General features: G+C 36.2%; 1 protein-coding gene across 1 annotated transcript in view; it reads left to right on the forward strand.

The window, feature by feature from the left end:
- The window catches only part of TTC21B (tetratricopeptide repeat domain 21B), an 82952-nt gene that overhangs the window by 12541 nt on the left and 47454 nt on the right, over nucleotides 1-22957 (forward strand). The window contains exons 6-14 of the mRNA XM_060621362.3: nucleotides 1785-1942; nucleotides 6364-6448; nucleotides 7760-7858; nucleotides 10458-10650; nucleotides 11518-11615; nucleotides 12172-12372; nucleotides 16767-16896; nucleotides 20424-20581; nucleotides 22328-22552. Coding sequence (XP_060477345.1) covers nucleotides 1785-1942; nucleotides 6364-6448; nucleotides 7760-7858; nucleotides 10458-10650; nucleotides 11518-11615; nucleotides 12172-12372; nucleotides 16767-16896; nucleotides 20424-20581; nucleotides 22328-22552 — 1347 coding nt within the window. The remainder of the gene's footprint in view (nucleotides 1-1784; nucleotides 1943-6363; nucleotides 6449-7759; nucleotides 7859-10457; nucleotides 10651-11517; nucleotides 11616-12171; nucleotides 12373-16766; nucleotides 16897-20423; nucleotides 20582-22327; nucleotides 22553-22957) is intronic.

Below are 22957 nucleotides of genomic sequence, written 5' to 3' on the forward strand. Positions count from 1 at the left end.
TGATGGTCTAAGGAAGTAATAGATGTGGTCCTTTAGTATGATTTTCTTTTTTTTATATCATCAGCTATTTAGGCAGATTCCAAGGTATATATAATTTGAAAACATTCTCAGCATTAATCTTTATGCATTATTGTCAACTATTTAGAAATTTTAATAATTTATTTTGGCATAGTAGCAGGGTCGGGTGGTTCTCAGGCTTTAATTATATGGGAGTTATATGGGACTATAGATGAGAATATAATCTCAAACCTATTTCAGGATTATATTGTAATTCTACTGTACATGTATTGAGACTGGACACTCATTTTGAACTGAGATATTCCAGGACTAAATTTATTCCTAAAGGAGATCCAGAAGCAAATTTTTAAAAATCTGATATATGATAAATATGCCTAATGTCTGCTCTTAAAGTGCTAACTCTATAGCTTTATTTTTTCTGACTATGAAAGTAATACATGGATACTGTACAGAATGCAGTAATATCAGAATTAAGAATAGATATCACCATTGAAGATAACCAGTTAAACTATTATATTATAAATGACATCTCTTTATGTCATTAAGCATAGATCTATAAATCTATATAATGACTTTTAATGACCACCTAAAATTTGATTAAATAGGTATGCTATAGTTTGATCCTGAATGGGAATTTTGGATTATTTTTTTTCCTACTATATCTAATATAAATCTGCCATAAATACAATCTTTTTTTTCCTATGGTCTTATTCAATTATTTCATTAAGATACATCCTAGAAGTGAAAATATTAAGGTAGAGGGAGTTGTTTGAACTTTATTTTGCTTATTTCTTAAAGTCTTACCTTCTTTAAAGTTACTTATTTTTTATTTCTTTTTGTTTTTAAGCTTATTTATTTATTTTGAGAGAATGCATGCAAGTGAGGGAAAGGCAGAGACAGAGAGGGAGAGAGAATCCCAAGCAGCTTCTGTGCTGTCAGCACAGAGCCTGATGCAGGGCTCAATCTCACAGTTGTGATATCATGGCCTGAGCTGATACCAAGTCAGATGCCTAACCAGTAAGCCACCCAGGAGCCCTATTTTATTTTTTTAAAGATTTTATTTTTAAGTAATCTCCACCTAACGTGGGACTTGAACTTACAACCCTGAGATCAAGAGTTGCATGTTCTATGGACTGAGCCAGCCGGGTGTCCCAGCCTGAAAGTAGTTTGTTTTTTTTTTTTTTAAAGATACAAAATCTCTTCATTTTATTTTATTTCACTTTTAATTTTTTTAACATTTATTCATTTTTGAGAGACAGAGAGAGCGTGAGCAGGGTAGGGGCAGAGAGAGGGAGACACAGAATCTGAAACAGGCTCCAGGCTCTGAGCCATCAGCACAGAGCCAGTCACAGGGCTCAAACCCACCAACCATGAGATCATGACCTGAGCCAAAGTCAGACACCCAACGGACTGAGCCACCCAGGTGCCTCTGAAATGTCTTCATTTTAGATGCTATTTGCAAATATCTTGGAAATACTTTATTCTAAAAGATAATTTTTCTGTTCTAGTTATTTAAAAGTAGATTTTATAACATAGCCACTTACATACAATATTTTTATTGTTTTGTGATGTTTTAAAATTTTCGTTTTGTTAAAAACTTATTTTATATTTCTCATTATAAAAGTGATAACTATTCCTTACAGAAAGTCAGAAAACAAAAACATAGAAAATGTTAAACGTTAGTATCCTACCTCTCAAGTGTAACTGTTATGAGAACCTCGGTGTATATGATTGGAGTTTTGATGTCACTTTTTTCCTCCTATTAGGCACAATGCCTTGAGATGCGCCAGAATTATTCAGGTGCTCTGGACACTGTGAACCAGATAATAGTGAACTTTCCTAGTTTCCTTCCTGCTTTTGTAAAGAAAATGAAACTACAGCTCGCCTTACAGGATTGGGACCAGACTGTTGAAACAGCACAGAGGTTAAGTAAAAGAAGATAATACAAGTACCTTTGGATCTGGTTATAATTTCAGGGGAAAAAAAATCTGTATTCTTTTATCATAAGATTTTTTATTTTTATTTAAGTTTATTTACTTACTTTGAGAAACAGAGCATGAGCAGGGGAGGGGCAGAGAGAGAAGAAGAGAGGATCCACGCTGTCAGCACAGAGCCTGACATGAGGCTCGATCCCACGAACTGCGAGATCATAACCTGAGCCAGAATCAAGAGTCAGAGTCTTAACCAACTGAGCCACCCAGGCACCCCTATTATAAGATTTTTTTAATTTGATTTTTTTTCAAGCAATATAGAATTGAAAGAGAACTTAACATTGCACTGTTTTTAGCAACTGAATGTTTTGATTTATATAAATATCTGAATAGTTGTTCTAAGACAGATAATCTTTTATGCAAATATCCCTGCCCTAGTGAAGCTTATATTCAAATGAGAGGAACCATATAATAAGCAGAATAAGTAAAAGATTATGTAGTATGTTAGAAAGTTTTAAGTGCTATGGAAAAAAGATAAAGCTGGAAAGTGAAATAGGGAGTGGGAGGAGGGATTCCATTTTATGGGATGGTCAGGGAAGGCATCACTGAATAGGAGACATTTGAACACAGGGAGTAAACCATGCAGATATCTGGGAGAAGACTGCAGAAGGTCGGAAAAGCAAGTGTGAAGACCTGAGGCAAGGGTGTGTGTCATGTTTTTAAGGAGTATGAAGGGGGGGTAAGATGACTAGACAGTGAAGTCAGAGCAGAAGGGTAGGAGGGAGCAGGGGAGCCAGGATATAAATGGTCTTGTTGGTCATCTTGAGGATTTGGATTTTTCCTCTGAAGTATAAAATGGAGGATCCCCTCTCTCCCTCGTCTCCTTCCTCATTTTCCTACTTTCTCTCTCCACTGGCCTCCCACTTCTCCCACATCTTTTTCTTGATATTTACGATAAATAAACCATCTTGTATCCAGTAGGTTTTCCATAAGAATTTTATTGATTGCATGCCATGTACTGTTGCTTATCCTCTGAATTTCCTGTAAATTGGTACTGGATATAGAGGCTTGGTTAGATACATGTTCAATTTTTTTTTCTTTTTGCAGTTACTTCATAAGTGGTGATGTGTTCTTTTATCGAAGGGACATAATCCCCTGCTGTCTTTTTGTGGTAATATCAGAAATCTGTGCTCAGTACCTGGGTGCTTTAGGATTACAATATGGTTATATCATTCTGCATTTCTTAGCTGGAGTACTATTAAAAAAAATTTCGCATCAACTGGTCGGTTATCCGGTGGTATAGTTCATGTAAGAAAAGTTGAATAAGTGCTTGAATCTTTTATTTCTGGGTTTCAAAAAACCAAAAAAATTAGAAAGTTCCCTAGCATCCCCGAATTGTGATTGATTAGCAGTTTGGGTTTGTTTATATAACATGGATTAAACTTGTGTGCTTCTAACCGTTTTGATTGTTATAATTGCTCATATTGTCTCACTATTGGCTGTTAGTAGCCTCTTCAAGTTAGTTCTTAGGTCCTTTTGACGGGATCCTAGTAGTCTTCAATAATTTCCTTGCTATTTGGTGTATAGCAAGGCGCACTAGGGTCATTTTGTGTATTTTTTGCCCTAAACAGGAATTAGCTGTTGTGGAGTGCAATATAATCCCTTTTAGTGGGAAGTGATATTTGGAGGCCACAGTTTGGGCATTAGTAACTCTTTAATGTTTATATTTTTCTAGCTTCCTTTTCTAGGCACTTTGTATGAGTGGGAGGTGGTGGAGTATCAATATAGTATATTAAATATATATATATATGTATATATATATATATATACACACACACACACACACACACACATATATATTTGGGGATGTTTGTAAAATAAAAAATAGACTATAGTTTTTAAGCTTGATTTTTATTTGCTTGGTATTTTGTGGATATTCTTTTATATCCATTCAGCCAGATATACGTAATTATTTTTTAACAAAGTACACATCCATAAAGTAAACATATAAGTAGTTGATCTTTCCCCATTGATAGCCATTTAGGGGTACACACACACACACCCCTTTTTACACATATAGGTATATTTCTGGAGGGTCATTTCTTAAATGAGGGATTACTGAATTAAAGGGAATCATATTTGTTAGGGTAGGCCGAGCTCCTATAAAATAGATCTAAACACATAATAGAATACTTTTTCTGCCATATGTAATTGTTTTGAGTGGGTGTAACTTTTGATCAGTCAGCCTTCCTCCACACTGTCATTCAGGGACCTAGGTTCTTTCCATATTGCAACTCTGCGATGTCCTAAAACCTCATGACGTTGGTATCCAGCTGGTAGAAAGGGTAAGAGTGTGGCGGAATCATTCCACTTTCCTTTAAAGCCCAGGCCTAGAAATGGGCTATCTCCAGTGGGCCACATCTAATTGCAAAGGTAGCAGGGACATGTCAGCTAGCTATGTGCCCAAGCAAATGAGGAAAGAATGATTTGAGGAGACAGATGGCAGTCTCTATCTCGGGTATGCATGTTTGAAATTTGCAAAGACACTACCAAATTGTTCTTCTAAGAAATTGTACTAATTTATACTCCCATGAGTACTCTCCAGAATGCCCCTCCCCCATCCTTGTCAACTCTGGCTATTATCAGTGTGGTGGTTTTGTTTTTAACTATCTGGTAGAATAAAAGTGGTAGTATCTGGTAGAATAAAACCGTATTTTTATTTTCATTTCTTTGATTATGTTGAAATTGAGCACCTGCATATTGCTAAGGCTATTTTTTCCCCTGTAAAATGACTGGTCATTTTTTTCCCCATTATTCCCTGTATTTCAAATACATTTTTATATTTTGGGGGGCATGTTCTCCATCACATTTCTTTTTTGATAGTTTTCTTGGCTCTTTTTCAATCGACTGTCAGAATTAACTTACCAAGTTAAAAAAAAAAAAAGAAACCTTCTAAGATTTTGGTTTGAAATGCATTGAATCTATAGATTATTTGGGGAGGGGGGACCTTTTTAACCAAAAATGGGTGTTATCATGTGGCAACTATTGGGGCATAGCAGACAGCTACAAATCTCAGGTCTTAACGATAGTAAGCACTCATTCCTCACTTTGGTAGGGATCATCTGGGGTCTGCTGGCCTCCACCGGCCCCGCCTGGTGTTCTGCTTCAGATTTTAGGTCCATCTGGGTGGTGTGGCACTTTATTGCAGTTTGGTCTCTGGTCAGCTCTACGGGTGTTCTTCTTTGGGCTCAAGCTAGAGAGCAGCAGCTACCCAGAGGTGAGCTCGTCTCCGTGGTTATAGCAGAGATGCAAAGGGACAGGCAGAAGTATCCAGTGCCTCTGAAACTTTGGTGTGGCACACTGCCAGTCCTGTTCACATTCCATTGACCAACATTAGGAAGATGTCCAAGTCCACAGCCAAGGAGCAACAAAGTACATGTCAGCATTTATAGGAAGAACTCACTTTCGTGGCAGAAGGTATATATTCTTGGAAGGTGGAAAATTGAAGCTAATAATTCATTGTACCACATCATCCATAATAAGAAACCTGGTGTGTTATTACCCCATTTGTTCATTTCTTTTTTAAATGTCCTTGAGCAAAGTTCATAGGAATTTATATAGCTTTTGCATATTTTTTACTAAGTTTATATCTTTTTTGGGGTAAGGGGAGTTGTTCCTATTACTAATCAGATATTTTTCCATAATATTTTCAAATTTTTTTTGTCACATAGGAATCTGTTTTAATGTTGTGAATTACATTAAGAGACTTTTAAATATTTAACCAATCTTCTCATTCCTGAAATTCTTGTAATAAATCTTCCTGGTTAAGGTGAATTATTCTTTTAATATACTGTTATGCATGGTTAAGTAATACTTTATTTAGGATTGCCAAAGAATTTAATGAGACTGGTACCATCTATTCATATCTTTTTAAAACATATTAAAGACTAAGAATCAGTACTCCAGCAGTGCATAAAGACTAAGAATCAGAGATTTTTTTTTAGCTTAAATAATGAGGTTGAGGGGCGCCTGGGTGGCGCAGTCGGTTAAGCGTCCGACTTCAGCCAGGTCACGATCTCGCGGTCCGTGAGTTCGAGCCCCGCGTCAGGCTCTGGGCTGATGGCTCGGAGCCTGGAGCCTGTTTCCGATTCTGTGTCTCCCTCTCTCTCTGCCCCTCCCCCGTTCATGCTCTGTGTCTCTCTGTCCCAAAAATAAATAAAAAACGTTGAAAAAAATTTAAAAAAAAAAAAAAATAATGAGGTTGATAATTTTCATAAAGGAGATTTTATTTTACTTCTTAAAATTCTTACTTAGATAATGAAGTAGTCAGACCAGCAAAATGACTTTTTCAACCTTCAAATAAAAGAAAGCACATTAAGTTTATTTCAACATTAAGTGAAATGTTTTTCTGCAGGTTAATGCTTCAAGATAATCAAAATGTGGAAGCTCTAAGAATCCTGGCTCTTTACTATTTGTGTAGGGAGGGGGACATAGAGAAGGTAAGTTGTATTGTACTATTTAAGTTTCCTGTATTAAAAAATCTAGTTACACACACACATATGCACATATATAAGAGCCTTCAAGAGCTCTTTTAGAATGTATTACATGGTACTTTTTACTTGATTCCTAGAAATACACCTTAACAAAGAGATGAGCTTCTTAAATCAACTAGTAAAGCAAAAATATTATATAGTTAAAACTACCTTAAAAATTCCTTAAATCATTAATTATAGTATATGTGGTTTTCCACATAAAACCCCAGTACAGTATTATATACATGATTAATGTAACTGGTGGTGCTAGGTATGGAAGAATATATATACAAAATATGATTTGTAGTATTTTTACAATTTAACTGTGTTTGCATTATTTAAATGGGCTTAGGATGAAATCCCATTGGACCTTATAATAAGGTACATGTTTCTGTAGTAATGAGCACATTGATTATATACTGAATTATGGAATGCCAAAATCCAGTTTGAAGCAAATAGTATTGTAACAGGTAATAGATTTGAATTGTGTTTAGTCTGGTTAAATCGGTTAATATGATAGCAACTAATAAATTTTTCAGTAAATACCATAAGAATTTCAGTAGGGGTGCCTCTTCAGTAAATTTTCCTGGCATTGAAGTTACTTACCATAAGTGTCTTAGTGATTTTTCTAATCTAGAGAATATTTTAAATATAAACCAGACTATATAAGTAATTTGAAGTCCGATCTCATACAATAGTAATGTTTATACTTATGTTATTATTCATATCTCATGTGTGTCATGAATTAATTATTGGAGAGGGAGCTTGGCATATATAGTTAATTGAATATTATGGGTATCTTTACCTACCCAAAGAATTCCATTCAATAACAGATATTTTAAAAACACATTTTAAAACTCAATTCTTTATTCATAATTCTTGAGCCTTTTAAAAGAATTTTTGGGGCGCCTGCATGGCTCAGTCGGTTAAGCATCTGACGTTGGCTCATTCATGATCTCACAGTTGGTGAGTTCGAGCCCCGGATCAGGTTCTGTGCTGACAGCTCGGAGCCTGGAGCCTGCTTTGGACTGTGTGTCCCTCTCTCTCATTCTGCCCCTCCCCTGCTCATGCTCTCTCTCAAGAATAAATAAACATTAAAGAAATTTTTTTTAATTAAAAAAAAAGAACTTTTAATACATTTTGCAACATAGATGATTTCACTGGAGTCAAGAGGGAATTTGCAAAAGCAAACATTTTTTAAATGATAATATTTATTCGTGTATATGTCATGTATTCTTTTTTTCTTTGTTATTTTAAAATTATACTGGATACTTTTAGGCTGCCACCAAGCTGGAAAACTTAGAAAATGCATTGGATGCCACGGAACCACAAAATGCTCAACTTTTTTATAAGATCACAGTAGCCTTCAGCAGAACTGTAAGAGTGCCTGCAATGTACCAGAGTTCTGTATCTGTAGCTGGGAATGTAAAATAAGTCACGAAGGTTGATGCACCAAAAGGCATATGGCCTAGAGTGAAAATACCCTACATATATAAATATGTGATAACATTCCTAAGAAAATCCGTTTGGAGGAGATAACATAATTTCTCACCAACCATAAGAAGACATCATAAAGGCTTCATGGAAGGCTTGGTTGAGCCTTTAAGGATAGGAAAGTGGTAAATTCCAAAGGAAATGGGAAATCATGTATTTTAATCAGAGCGTAGGATTTATGATTAGAGTTATTCTTTGTTTTGTTTTTTAAAACTACAGTTGACCCTTGACTGACACGGGTTTGAACTGCATGAGTCCACTTAAAGCAGATCTTTTCAGTCAATACAGTACTGTACTGTAAATATAGTTTCCTTATTATTATGATTTTTTTAATAAAATTTTCTTTAGCTTATTTTATTACAAGAATACAGTATATAATACATATAATGTACAAAATATGTGTTAATAGACTATGTTATCAATTAGGTGTGGTCAGTAGTAGAATATTTTAATAGTTAAATATTTGGGGAATCAAAAATTATATGCAGCTTTTGAACTGTGCAGTGAAGGGTGGAGGCCAGCATCCTACCCCCATGTTATTCAAGGGTCAGTTGTATTTGAAAAAAAGTTTTAACATAGGTAAGAGACAATTTTGGTGGGGGAAATGGTTGGGATCTTTTTGTTTTAATAATAATAAAGAAATGTTTTTATTACAACATCCAATAAGAAGAAGATAATCAGGAATGGAGTAGAAAAATACAGCAGAATCTCAAAATCAATACAAGGAATGGAGGATTGAAAAGTTAATTAAACTAATTCCTTATTTAAAAAATAAGGAAAAGGTACACATAAGTAGATGAAATAATAGATAAACTGAAAGAAAAAATCAAGGATATCAATTGTTAAATGCCATGAAGAAACTGATTCTTTTGTTAAAAAACAGATTGTCAGATTGTGTGAGATTTAGAGGGGAAAAAAATCCCTGCTATTACAAAAGTTTGAGTTAAGGAAGATATTTACCTTTTTTAATTTATTTCATTGCCAGATCATTTATTTTGTTTAGTTTTTAATTAAGCTTAAAAAATTCAAGCAGTTTAGAATTTTACTCTTAAAAGTTACTGTGGTAGGGGCACCTGGGTGGCTCAGTCAGTTGAGTGTCCCGGCTCTTGATTTCAGCTTAGGTCATGATCTCTGGGTTGTCAGTTGGAGCCCCACATCTGGCTCTGTGCTGGCAGCACAGAGCCTGCTTGGGATTGTCTCTCTCCCTCTCTCTCTCTGCGCATCCCCTGCTTGCGATCTCACTCTTTCTCTAACATAAATAAATAAACTTTTTTTAAGTTATTATGTTAGAACATTATGTACTTATTTTAGTAGAGTAGCCATTTCTTGAACTATTTTTGAAGCTTTTATAACAAAGATTCTAATGCATGATCTTTTTTTTTTAAGTTTATTTATTTTTGAGAGAGAGAGTGTGTGTGTGTGGGCACGATCAGGGGTTGGGCAGAGAGAGAGGGAAAGAGATTCCCAAGCAGGTTCTGTCCTGTCAGTGTGAAGCCCAGTGCGGAGCTCGGTTCCATGAACTGGGAGATCCTGACTTGAGCCAAAATCAAGAGTTAGACGCTTAACTGAGTTACCCAGCTGAGCCCAAATGCATGATCTTTAAAAATATTTGCCCTGAAACCATAAGAGACTCTTAAATATAGAGAACAAACTGAGGGTTAATGGGGAGGGGAGGAAACAGAGGGGAGGGGAAAATGGGTGATGAGCATTGAGGAGGGCACCTGTTGGGAGGAGCTCTGGGTGTTGTGGGTGAGCAGTGAAGCTTGGGAATCTACTCCCGAAGCCAAGAGCACACTCTATACACCATATGTTAGCTAACTTGACAATAAGTTATATTTAAAAATATTTATATACTACCTTTTTCCCATTAAAAAAATAAATTAGGAGAAAATACAAAGAAGAAAGTAAAAATACTAATGATCTCACCACGGAAAACTTAACATGTTTAACATTAAAGTGTTTATCCTTTCTCTGCACATATACACAATTTTTAATAAAAAGAGATGATATTATAAAATAAAATAATAAAAAAATGAAATATTTGCCCTGGTGGTATACCTTCTCCTTAGGGGGAAAGCAAATCCTTGTCCTAGGTTTTGATTTGATAAACTACATATATATGTACATATACATATCTGTAACCTTAAAGTAATGATTTCCTCATCTAATTTATAAAACAATGATAAGACAGTTTGAAAACAGTCCTAAAAAATACACTTGTGTAGCATCTTTAGAGTATACTTTCCAGGAAGCTGTTGTTTAAAAGCAGTGTTCATGAGGATTTTAAGTTCTGATTAGATGTAAACTCTTTCTTGCTGCACTGTCCAGGTAGTAAATGGAGAAGTTTTATTTTCCTTTAGTTATTAAATCTTTTTTTTTCATTCTATTTCTATGAAGTACAAATAATTTGTATATTTAGAAAAAAAATAATCCTCCCACCTGAGTAGAAGTGTTTGACTTCTAAATTTTTTTTTCTTTTTAGTGTGGACGAAGTCAACTCATTCTTAGAAAAATTCAGACATTACTACAACGAGCTCTTGCTTTAAACCCTGAACAATCAGAATTTGCTACAGAACTTGGATACCAAATGATTTTACAAGGAGACATGAAAGAAGCATTGAAGTGGTATAATACCGCCATGAAACTGGATGAAACTAGTGTCCCCGCACTAATTGGTATGACAACTGTTTCTATAAGTGTTCCTCAGATATATATACATAATAATTCCTTTTAATACCTGCTATTAAAGAAGAAAATATGTTGTGGTTTTCTAAAATCAAACTGTCCTCTACTATCCACAATAGAAAAAAACATAAATCTTTAAAAATAAAGTTTTCATTTTTAAAAAATTTTTTTATGTTTATTTATTTTGGAGGGGGGGAAGAGAGAAAGAAATCCCAAGACGTGGGGCTTGAACTCACAAACTGAGATCATGACCTGAGCTGAAACTAGTAGCATGCTTAACCAATTGAGCCACCCAGGCGCCCCTTTTTAATTTTACTTGGTTTTAGACAGAGAGAGCATGAACTGGGGAGAGGGGCAGAGGGAGAGAGAGAGAGAGAGAGAGAGAGAGAGAGAGAGAGAGAGAATCGGAAGCAGGCTCCATGCTCAGCACAGAGGCCAACCCAGGGCCCAACCGACTCGAGTCGGATGCCCAAACCGACTCGAGTCGGATGCCCAACTGACTCAAGTCGGATGCTCAACTGACTGAGCCATCCAGGTGCCCCTAAAGTTTTCATTTCTTATATAGTATCTTGCGATAATAAACTTTTATGGGGGTAGTTCCCATAAATTCTGAAGTCCTTAGTAACTGATTTTATATAGGTACAAAGCTGGCAATTTTATTTCCTTTTATTCTCTTTTTCTTCTTTTTTAAATCTGATGTAGTATTTATGACTTTATTGTATTTTATTATAATGTATCAATACTTTAATATATTATGGGGGGGAAAACCTATTTTATTAATCCTTGTGTTGTTAGCTTGAAGTGTACATACCTGAATGGATGTGGACTTTGACTGTTTTTGTCCTATTTGGCTTTAGGAGTTATCCGATGTCAATTAATAGAAGGGCAGTTACAGGATGCAGATCAGCAGCTCGAATTCCTTAGTGAAATTCAGCAGTCTATTGGAAAATCTGCGGTACAGTATTTTATTTTATCAGATCGTATAGATCCTAGCTACTGTTTATAAAATATGAAATTTTTTTTAGTAATAGTAATGGCTTTAAAAGACTAATATATGATAATTTTAATGTATGATTGCATTTACTAACTTACCTCCTTGCAGAATTAGACTTTAAGTAATCTTGTATAAGAGTCTAAAAGTTTGGCGCACCTGGGTGGCTCAGTCGGTTGAGCGTCCGACTTCGACTCAGGTCATGATCTCACAATCCATGAGTTCAAGCTCTGCGTCAGGCTCTGTGCTGACAGCTTGGAGCCTGTAGCCTGCTTCAGAGTCTGTGTCTCCCTCTCTCTGACCCTCCCCCGTTCGTGCTCTGTCTCTCTCTGTCTCAAAAATATATAAGCATTAAAAAAAATTTTGTTTTTAAAAAGAGTCTAAAAGTTTGTCCAAGCTAATACTTAAATTTGAATAAATATTGCACATAAATAGCACTTCATATGTGTTTGAAATCTAAGTAGAAATAAATGGCTTTACAACTGAATGGGATAATTAATGGCAACTGCTTAATTTGTAGGAATTAATTTATTTACATGCAATTCTTGCTATGAAGAAAAATAAGCGACAAGAAGAAGTTATTAACATGTTAAATGATGTTCTGGACACTCATTTTTCACATTTAGAAGATTTACCACTTGGCATACAATATTTTGAGAACTTAAATCCTGATTTCTTACTAGAAATTATTACAGAATATCTGAATTTCTGCCCAATGCAGGTAAGTAATTCTGGGACTTTTTTTCAGTGAAAATATTTACAACATCATTTACACAGTGTTTTATGAATGTGCTAATAAATTGTCTTTCACATATTAGATTATATCTGCATCTTACAATGGTAGTATTCGTATCTATATTAGTTGAAATAGTTTTTAAGTCAGAATATTTATGCCAATGACGGCTATCAAGTAATAAATGTTTTGGTTTATAAATATTCACTTGTAGTTCATAGAATGTTAATATCTTCACTTCAGGAGAAATATTAGAAGTTGTTTAAGTCAGACATTCATGTAATACTTGAATCTACTCCATAGCATCTTTTTTTTTAATTTTTCTTTTTTTTTTTTTAACGTTTATTTGTTTTTGAGAAGAGAGAGACAGAGCATGAGTGGGGGAGGAGAGAGAAAGAGGGAGACCCAGAATCTGAAACAGGCTTCAGGCTCTGAGCTGTCAGCACAGAGCCCGACGCGGGGCTCGAACTCACGGACCATGAGATCATGACCTGAGCCGAAGTCAGATGCTCAACCAACTGAGCCACCCAGGCACCCCTGAATCCACTCCATAGCATCTTAAGGGCCCATCCAACCTTTGGGTACACCTAAAAGTGCAGTTCTTACTGTATAACTATAACTGTTAGACTGCATTTCCTGTGTTAAATCAGACTTAACTTCATGTTAAAAAAAATTCACCTGTGTCCTAGTCATCCTCCTGCTCTCTGAAGTGGCACGGGCAAGTCCAGTTACTTAGCCAAAGCAAGGGTTATTCCTCATTCATAAAACAGACCTTCAGATTTTAGAAATTAGTTTTCATGTTCTCCCTAAACAAGTCCAGGTTTTTAGCCATTTATTTTTATATGACATAGCTAGAACCCTGCTCGTGGGCCTGAGGATAGCCTTTCTCCTGTTAGTAAGCTCTCCTTAAGGTCACTAGTCCAAATGTGGGTTTGGCCCTGGCAGATCCTCTTCTCCCTAATTCTAGATGTTCTTCTAGCTTCTTTTGTGAATCATACGATATTATCAATCCCTATTGAATTAATAGTTAACTAAAGTCTTTTGATCTATTATTCACTGTAACTTAGGACCAAACTGTAGACTGTACATTTATCCCTGTGAAACCTTATCTCCTCAGACTCCTCTCATAATTCCAGATTACCGTATTATTTTAGATCCTGATTGTCATCTATTTTATACAGATCTTTAGTGTCATCCAATATCTGCCTTATGCAGCACTGAGTAGAACTGAAAATGGAGCCTTTTATTGAACTACCAGAGAGTTGTTTCCAAACTGATGTGGATCCGTTAGTCAGCACTTTCTTATTACGACAGTAAGCAGATGACTTTACGTTATATTCAGCTCATGCTTCAACACAGGAATATCATAACAGGAAGTGTCAGATGTTTCATTGCTAAAAGCATAATTCTTAGCATTCTCCCTGATTTACAGCTTCCATAATTGTGTTAATAAGGAAATGAGGATAATGGCCTTTCTTTAGGGAAGCCATGCGACTTTTGTTGATCACTATGTCATTTTCTAAACTTGTATAAATCTGTTTTTTTTTTTTTAATTAGCCCTTTGGGGGCACTTGGGTGGCTCAGTCGGTTAAGCATCTGGCTCTTGGTTTTAGCTCAGGTCATGATCTCATAGTTCGTGGGATCGAGCCCCACTTTGGGCTCTATGCTGATAGTGCAGAGCCTGCTTGTGATTCTGTCTCTCCCACTCTCTGCCCCACTTCCCCCCCCCCCACCCCAGCTTGTCCTCTCATGCTGTATCTCAAAATAAATAAATAAACTTAAAAAATAATAATAAATTAACCCTTCTGGAATAGGGTTGATCCAAGTCTTCCCTGTCATGATGTGCTTTCAGTTGCTTAGAATTAGAATGCATTTTTCAGTACTTGTGTAATAATCAGAATTCACTCAATGAATGCTTGTAGAGTACCCAGGACTTTGCTTGGAGCTGGGGAAGTAGTTGTGAAAGGATAAAGTACAGCCTTTGTCCTCTATGAAGCATATATATAACTAGCAGGAGGAGACAGATAATATAACCAATTATATGGTGTATTAGAAAATCTCAGAAGAAATAGGTGATAATTTTTTTAAATTTTTTTTAATGTTTATTTTTGAGAGAGAGAGGGAGAGCACAAGCAGGGGAGGAGCAGAGAGAGAGGGAGACACAGAATCTGAAACAGGCTCTAGGCTCTGAACTGTCAGCACAGAGCCCGACGCGAGACTCGAACCCATGAACTGTGAGATCATGACCTGAGCTGAAGCTGGACGCTCAACCAACTGAGCCACCCAGGCGCCCCTAGGTGATAATTTTAGATAAGATGATCTGGTTAGGCCTCATTAAGTGGTAAAAGTTGAACAAAAACGTGGTGTTCATGTGGAGATATGGTATAGATTGTCTCAGTCACAGAGAACAGTTGTGCAATGGCCCAAAGGCCACAAGGAGACTAATGTGACAGGGATGGAGTGAGGAGGAGGTCACAACAGAGAAAGCAGACCACGTAGGTCCTTAGAGGTGTTGTCCCTCCCCTGGCATCGATTCTGAGTACAGTGGGGAGCCGCCAGAGGGTTTACAGCGTCATCTGACTCAGTAATTTAAAAAGGATTTCTGTGGCAGCTGTGCTAAGAATTAACTGTAGGTGGAGCAAGAAATAATGTGTTAAGTGGCAATTGTGTCCCTAGTCCACAACATTTTGTGTTCCCACCCACCCCCCCATATAACCTTTGTCAGCATGGCAGCACCTAATTAACATTCATAATGGTGTTTCCATGGGGAAATATCAGAAAGGCAGACTTGCCTCTCCAGTTCTGTTCCTTGCCCCTTTTATATTTTGTTTTTAATCAGACGGATGTTATCTTAGAGATTGTCCACGTACAATTCACTCTGAAAGTGTTTACAGCAAAAATGACGGTTGTTCTCAATAAATAACTCTTAGCAGGTGGTAAAGAACCTTTGCCACCTATATCACCTACACTTTCGCTGTTTTCAGTTACACTGAAAAAATAAATGCTTTTGAAGAATTTACTCTGTATTCATACTATGTGAAAGAGTGTAAAATTCTGATCTTCAAGGCACATAAAGACCCTAACCCTATAAAAGAAGCAAAACAAAACATGAAACTACTTTGGAATTGTATAAGATAATGTAGGATGCTAAATTTTATTACATAACTTATAAGTGCTGTAGAAATTTAAAGAAGTCGATGTATTGTAGGCATCAGTGGTCATATTTTGAAATAATTTTTGAGTGCACATTTTTTTGTGACTCAACATAGTGAAGAGATGTGGTAGTTTCTTTTCAGTAGTCATGTCTCATTGTAGGAGTGATTGTAAGACACTATACTCTAGTTAAAAATATATATGTGTGGACGGGCACCTGGGTGGCTCCGTCAGTTAAGCGTCAGACTCTTGACTTTGGCTCAGGTCACGATCTCTCTGTTTGTTAGTTTGAGCCCTGCATGGGGCTCTGCACTGACAGTGGAGAGCCTGCTTGGAATTCTATCTCTCCCTCTCTGCCCCTTCCCCACTTGGTCTCTATCTCTCTCTTGAAATAAATAAAAATAAACTTAAAATAAAAAAGAGTATATATGTATGGAGTGTAGGGGGACGATGGGGAAGATTATTTTTCAAATTAAGGACACAGCATCAGTAGGTCAAAGCAGGGAGAATAAACGTTTGATATTTAAACTAATATCACATTTGTAACTTGTGAGTGGGTAACCCTTGGATAAAGATTGGTTGGGTAGACAGCCATTAAAACAATAAACAAATGTTATAGTACTGTTTTAGTTACCATATTCACTATGTATTAATAAAAAGAGAAAAAAAAATCCTTTGAAAGCCTTTGACATGCCAGGCAGAAAAGCAGAGAACGTGAACGTGTGAGACATTTGGTATAATACACATGAGTGTGTTCTACCCTCTGACTTCTAGGAAAAATAATTTTCGAGAAACTGAACTTACAGTACTCTAGGGGGTAATGCAAGTTACTGAACTGTGTAAATCATAGGCAGGTCTAGAATTAGAACTACATTGCCTTGACTCTCATTTCCAGCAAGAAGTTCTGTCTCTCAGTTATCTTTCCTTTGAGTATGTTTCCTTGACAGTTTTTGAACAAATATGCTCCTTTCATGTTATCAGATCAGTAACTGTAATAATCTCATAACTGTTTTGCTGAATAAAAGCCATTACATGGGCTGTTCACAGATCCCAAGGGGATAAATTAGTATTAGTCATGTTATAGGAAAGATATTATTGCAAAAATAGAATAAGAGAAATTTTGGGAAAATAGGTAGTTTTGCTAGTTACACTAAAATTTAGTATGTTTGTTTACTTTTAGCTAAATACTAATATAATTATAAAATGATGTGCTAATTTGTTTTGTTTAGCCTGCAAGTCTTGGGCAACCTCTTTCTCCACTTCTCAGACGTTGTACCTCAATCCTGGAGACTATAGTAAGAACTGTACCAGGTCTACTGCAAGCTGTCTTCCTTATAGCAAAAGTGAAATATTTATCAGGTAGAATATAACTTAAAAACTTAAATTGACCTTTTAATTCTGATGTTGATAAAAACAAAGGTATGTTTAAGCACTCCACATACTTGAAGAATCGTCACATAAGATGCATTTTACTTGTGCACAAACAAATAATTTTAGTCCAAAATAAGATTGTGTAAAATTGCATTAAATTATTTTGTGTTTAATTCTTTATAAATCAGCATAAATTTTCATTGTTCAAGTGAATTGACAGGAAAAAGCAGTTGTACCATTTACAAAAAAGTCCATCAGATGGTACTTAGATGGCAATAAGAATTCATAGCCATTAATCCATAGTTGACTCATTGGTATAGCCAGATGCAAAGTTTACCAGGTTTCAGGCCTTTATGAAATGTGTTGATTAATTCCTGCTTAGTTTCTGTGATTATGTATAGCTAAAAAAAAAATAACCCCAGGTTTATAACCTTAGTTTTTTAGGACACAAACAGGTGTGTGACTATACACATAATAGATCATTCTTTGTGCTTATGTTTATGTACCTTTGGTAGATGAATTGCCACACAAAGTAAATTAAGTTTGTAAAATCATAAAGAGTAGAAACCAGCTTAAAGATATTACTGTAAACAATTATTTCTTGCATGTAATGGAGAGAGAAGATTGACTTTATAATTTATCTGACTTCAGTTTTAACTGTTAAAAAAAGAACTAGGTGATCTCAAAAGTTTGTATCTCTGAAATACTCTATATGTAAGAAGTGGCTTTATAATACCTTCTTCTGATTAAGTTCTACTATTGAGCCACATGATATTTCTACTTTTCCTCTCAGTTGAAACAGTATTATCTACTAGGTGATTAAACAAACTTTGAGTTCTGTGATTAATTTATCAAACACTTACTATTTATTTTGAAAATTGATATAAATCAGTCTCAATATAGTATTACTTACTTGCCAAAGTTTCATAGATGGACACTCTTTTTAAAAAGAGCAGCCTTGGGGCGCCTGGGTGGCTCAGTTGGTTAAGTGTCTGACTTCGGCTCAGGTCATGATGTCACGATCCGTGAGTTCGAGCCCCGCTTCGGGCTCTGTGCTAACGGCTCAGAGCCTGGAGCCCGTTTCAGATTCTGTGTCTCCCTCTCTCTCTGCCCCTCCCCTGTTCATGCTCTGTCTCTCTCTGTTTCAAAAATAAACGTTAAAAAGAATAATAAAAATTTAAAAAAATAAAATAAAAAGAGCAGCCTGAAACCATTTGAAGTAACGCTGGCATGTGTCCAAATAACGGTATCCTGATAAATTGCCAAATGCAATGACTTCTGACCTGAGAACTACCTGGAGTTGGACCAGTCTTCACAGGTTAAGGGCACAGACACGAGCCACAAGTTCAGGGGTTGCCAAGGCCATCTGAACTTCTGACTAGCTGACTACAGATTCAGGGTTTCTATGACTCCTCAGCTTCAAATTCGCTAGAATGACTCATAGAACTGAGGAAACCACTTAATTAGAGTTTTAGTTTAGAAAAAAGATACTAATCCAAACCAGCAAAAGAGAGAGATGTACGGGGTGGGGTATGGGAGGGTCCCAAATGTGAAGCTGCCATTGTTCACTATAGAGTACACATAAACTTTCCAACATATGTGTATATGACAATACATAAAGAACATTAATAGCCAGGGAAACTCAACTCAGGTTTAGAGTTTTTAATTAGAGAATCATTATATAGGCACAGATCGAATCATTGGGTGTGTGATTGAACTCAGTCTCCAGGATCCTGCTCCCCAGTCCAAGTAGAAAACATAGTTCAAAGCCCCAACCCTCTAAGTACTTGGTTGGTCTTTCTGGCGGGGATAGTCCCCATGGAGTCATCTCCTTAACATAAGCTATCTAGGGCCGCACCATGAGTCTTCTCACTTAGGTAAATGATCAGAGCTGACCTCAAACAACAAAGATTTCCCTCTCACTTGGGAAATTCTATGATATCAAGACTCCTTCCCAGGAAACGGGACAAAGGCCAGCCAAATTCTGTGTTACACCAGACCCTAACAAAGAGATACATGTAGGACAGAAATATCTTTCATTTTCTCCTTAAGGGAAATTGGGCTATTCTTCGATAAAAATGTGATGTTGATGTGTTCTTTGTTTATGTGGCTATTTTCCCCAACAGTGATTACCCATTTCTCATTTTTAAATATTTAGTGACCTTCTAAATACTAACTCCACACATCTTTCCCCCTCATCACCATTAAACAAAACAATAAAAATTCTGATCTCAATTATTCATACAGTCCTCATATTCTTCAGTCTCTTATTTATAAATCCTGATTCTTTTCCTATGTACTTTCCCCCTTAGCAGTAACCTCCAGGTTATCTCCTTAATTCTTTTGCATGGAGGTGGTAATTTGCACACCAGGTTATTATCCTTAACCTTTCCATTTCCTTTTCTGCCTATTCGATTCTTGAGCGTTAGATCTTATCACAACAAAAAATAATCCAATATTATTTATTATGTTTGATGGTTGATTGACAAATTTTGATACTATATTTATTAAGTTATTATGCAGCCTCAGCCAGTTACTCTGTCTCTAAGAAAACTGTTTTCTGTTTATGTGGATTTTGTCATTGGTAGTTTAGGCCTTTGGGAACAGGAAGCCCTAAGTATAAGTCTTATTTGGTCTATTGAGGTATCATGTAAGGTTAAGGAGAGTAATGGAACAGAGAATAATTTAGGGCTTGCCCTTCCCCCATGCTCCTAACAAGGTTGAATGGGGAGTTGGGCTCCTATACCTAGCCAGTCTATGAGATGGCTTTGGGCAGATCACTGTAGGTTACATCACTAGAAAGTTCTTCTGGGACCTAGAGTTCATGCCCTTCCTTCTCTGAAGAGCCTCTTTTGACCCCAAGTACCAGCCTAGCCTAACAGATTCCACCCATTCTTGTCACTTTAATTTTGATCATTTCTTCCATCTAAGACCCCTAGATGTACAGAGTATGCATGCCCAAAACACTGACTATTTCAGTTGGTATTTAAAAGCATATTAAATCAGTAGTTCATATTTCTGAATGTCTGGAATATATCCTTATGCTTTTTTTGTTATTCTATATACAGTGATAAAATTTCTAGCCAAAAATAATTCCAAGACTAGATCTTCTTTGTTAATGTAAGGGACGCTACAGAATTCTACCTATTTAAATGTCTATGTTTTACAAAACTTACTGTAATAAAATTGTAAGCAAAATTTTTTTGATCAGGAAAATAAATAAAGGTACATTTATGGTCCTCTCGGTAACAACAGTAATGGACTCTGATCCATCCATTCACAGCTTTTCTCTGCCTTGCTCCTTATGGAGCTCCTTATGGACTTACAGGTATATCCTTTCATGAAGTCTAGAAGGAGGCTAGCTACATGGTGCAGGTAGAGAGGTTACACTGCCTTATGAATAGAGAACTTTAGTTTAAATACTGGAACTCTCCATAAACTCCTCATGACCCTCTTCTCTCTCACATCTCTGTCTCTTAACCATTTGAATTACAATGCTTTGTTTCTGTCATTAGGTGACATTGAAGCAGCTTATAATTACCTGCAGCATTGCCTAGAACACAATCCTTCTTATGCAGATGCGCATCTCCTGATAGCTCAGGTTTATTTGTCTCAGGAAAAATTCAAATTGTGTTCTCAGTCACTTGAACTTTGCCTGAGCTATAATTTTAAGGTAAGTATTCCAGATTCACGTGGGAAAGGACATATCACCCTCCTTGAACCTTTAGCAGATACTTACATATTCAGCTATCTTGCATTTTTGCTTATATGTTTTGCTAATAAATGTATTTTTAATGGAAACAAGTTTGGATTCACAAGCAGTGGGAGAAAACATGGAGGCAGCTGTGGTATAATTAAAAAACTGTAAGGAATTGGACACAGAATACCTGGGGGTCAGTGTCTAGTCACTTATCTCTCTCTGAACCTGTTTTCTTTTCTATAAAACTCATATAATAACACCCTACAGTTATAATGAGCATTAAGTGCAATAATGGATGTATATAAAAATAATTGTAAGCTATAGAACATTATGCCAAATATTTTTATGTGTAAGAACTTTATTTTACTGCTTTTTTCTTTCTTGGATTGTGGCTTTAATAACATCTTTTTAGAGTCATCATCAAAGAACACCTAGTCATTTTGAAAGTTCATATATGGTTTGAGGATATAAACACACTAGGTTTCTATCCAAGATATTCTGTGTTACATCCCATATCTCTAAGCATTGGGGAAAATCATAGGTTCAGGTGCTTCCTAACTACCTAGAATCATGGAGGAGCTCCTCAAACTTTGGCTTTGGTTCACAGGGTCTTGAACCCTATTATGTGAGGACGCTTCAGTGGACTGGATAATTCAAGATTTGCAGAAGGCAGTGCCTGCTTCTTATGTCACTAGTTCTCAAGACGGGTGGTACATTATGACCTCAATGCCAGTACCCTATCCCAAGAAATTGAAATCTCAGAGAGAAGAATAGAAGCATGAGTAAATTTACACAAAACCCATCAGCAAATGTGATGCCTAGTTAAGGCTTAGAGCTGCAGCCTCCAGGGCAGTTGTAGCCATCCTAGACATTAGATGACTGCCACACTGCCTCATTCTGGATCATCTCCTTCCTTTGACTCCTTCTTCATTCATTTTGTCATTCTCTTATTTTTTTCTGTAAACACTTTGGATAGCCAAAATAAAGATAGAAACTTCATTGCTATAGGTTTCAGAGTAGTATCAGTGGGTAACACCAAGTTTGACTAAAATGTTCTGAAATTTTTAATCCTAAAATTAAAAAATAGAAGAAAAGGGAAAAACTGTGTTTCTAGAAATCTAATGACTTTATATCAGTACTAGAAGTCCCAGATAAATGCCTTGCCTGAAAACTAAATTTCTTAGAATATACTTGCCAGCCTTGGGGCACCTGGGGGGCTCAGTCAGTTAAGCGTCTGACTTCAGTTCAGGTCATGATTGCATGATTTGTGGGTTCGAGTCACATGTCGGGCTCTGGCTTGACACAGAGCCTGGAGCCTGCTTCAGATTCTCTGTCTCCCTCTCTCTCTGTCCCTCCCCCACTCATTCTCTCTCTCTCTCTCTCTCTCTCTCTCAAAAAATAAGATAAACATTAAAAAAAAATTTTTTAAAGAATATATTGGCTAGTCTTTTTTTAAAGTATTTTCTCTTCTATCATGGTAAAAGCCCATCACCTGGTTTGTTATCCAGAAGGATGCTAGAGAATGGCAGTTTCCTTGAATCTGGTATCACACAGTAAATGATCACAAAATTAATAAGAGGGCAAAAATAGACCTCAGGTACATAATACAGGCTGAGTGTCCTCAGAGATTCTGTTATTTTAATGTTTGGTGGATTGTAAATTATGTGTTGATGTTGTATGTATATTCTAAGGAAGTATTTCTGAATATTATTTTTTCAGGTGAGAGAATGCCCTTTGTATCATTTGATAAAAGCTCAGTCACAAAAGAAAATGGGAGAAATAGCAGAAGCAATTAAAACCCTGCATATGGCAATGAGTTTACCAGGAATGAGGAGAATTGGAGCTTCCTCAAAATCAAAACACAGAAAAACTGAAGTTGATGCAAACCATCGTTTATCAGTCTTTCTTGAGTTGGTAGAGGCTCACCGCTTAAATGGAGAACAGGTAAGTCAAGTTTTAATTCAGTAGTTCAGCTCTGAACTTTTATACAAGTGTACATATTAGTAGGAAATGGAAAAGCTAAAATTGTTTTCTTGGCCAAATGATAAAGTTTAGAAAATTTCTCATTACTTTGAACCAAATCATGTCCTTTCTTCAAGTCCCTGAAATTAAACATAATTTGTACCTGGATGGCCTTAGGTATCAGTGTACTTACATTAGCTACCAGGCAATAGAATAACATATGTGTAATATAATATGAGTAATAATATAATTTAATACGTACCATGAAATGTATGAATGTAGTATAACGTATATAGCAATATGTGTGATGATCTCAGCTACCATGAAAGGTAATAATATAATTGTCATTCTGTGAATTCCTGAAAGGACTCACACACATGCACATAC

Source organism: Panthera onca, chromosome C1 (genome assembly GCF_046562875.1).
Source record: "Panthera onca isolate mPanOnc1 chromosome C1, mPanOnc1 haplotype 2, whole genome shotgun sequence".
Taxonomy (NCBI): Eukaryota; Metazoa; Chordata; class Mammalia; order Carnivora; family Felidae; genus Panthera; species Panthera onca.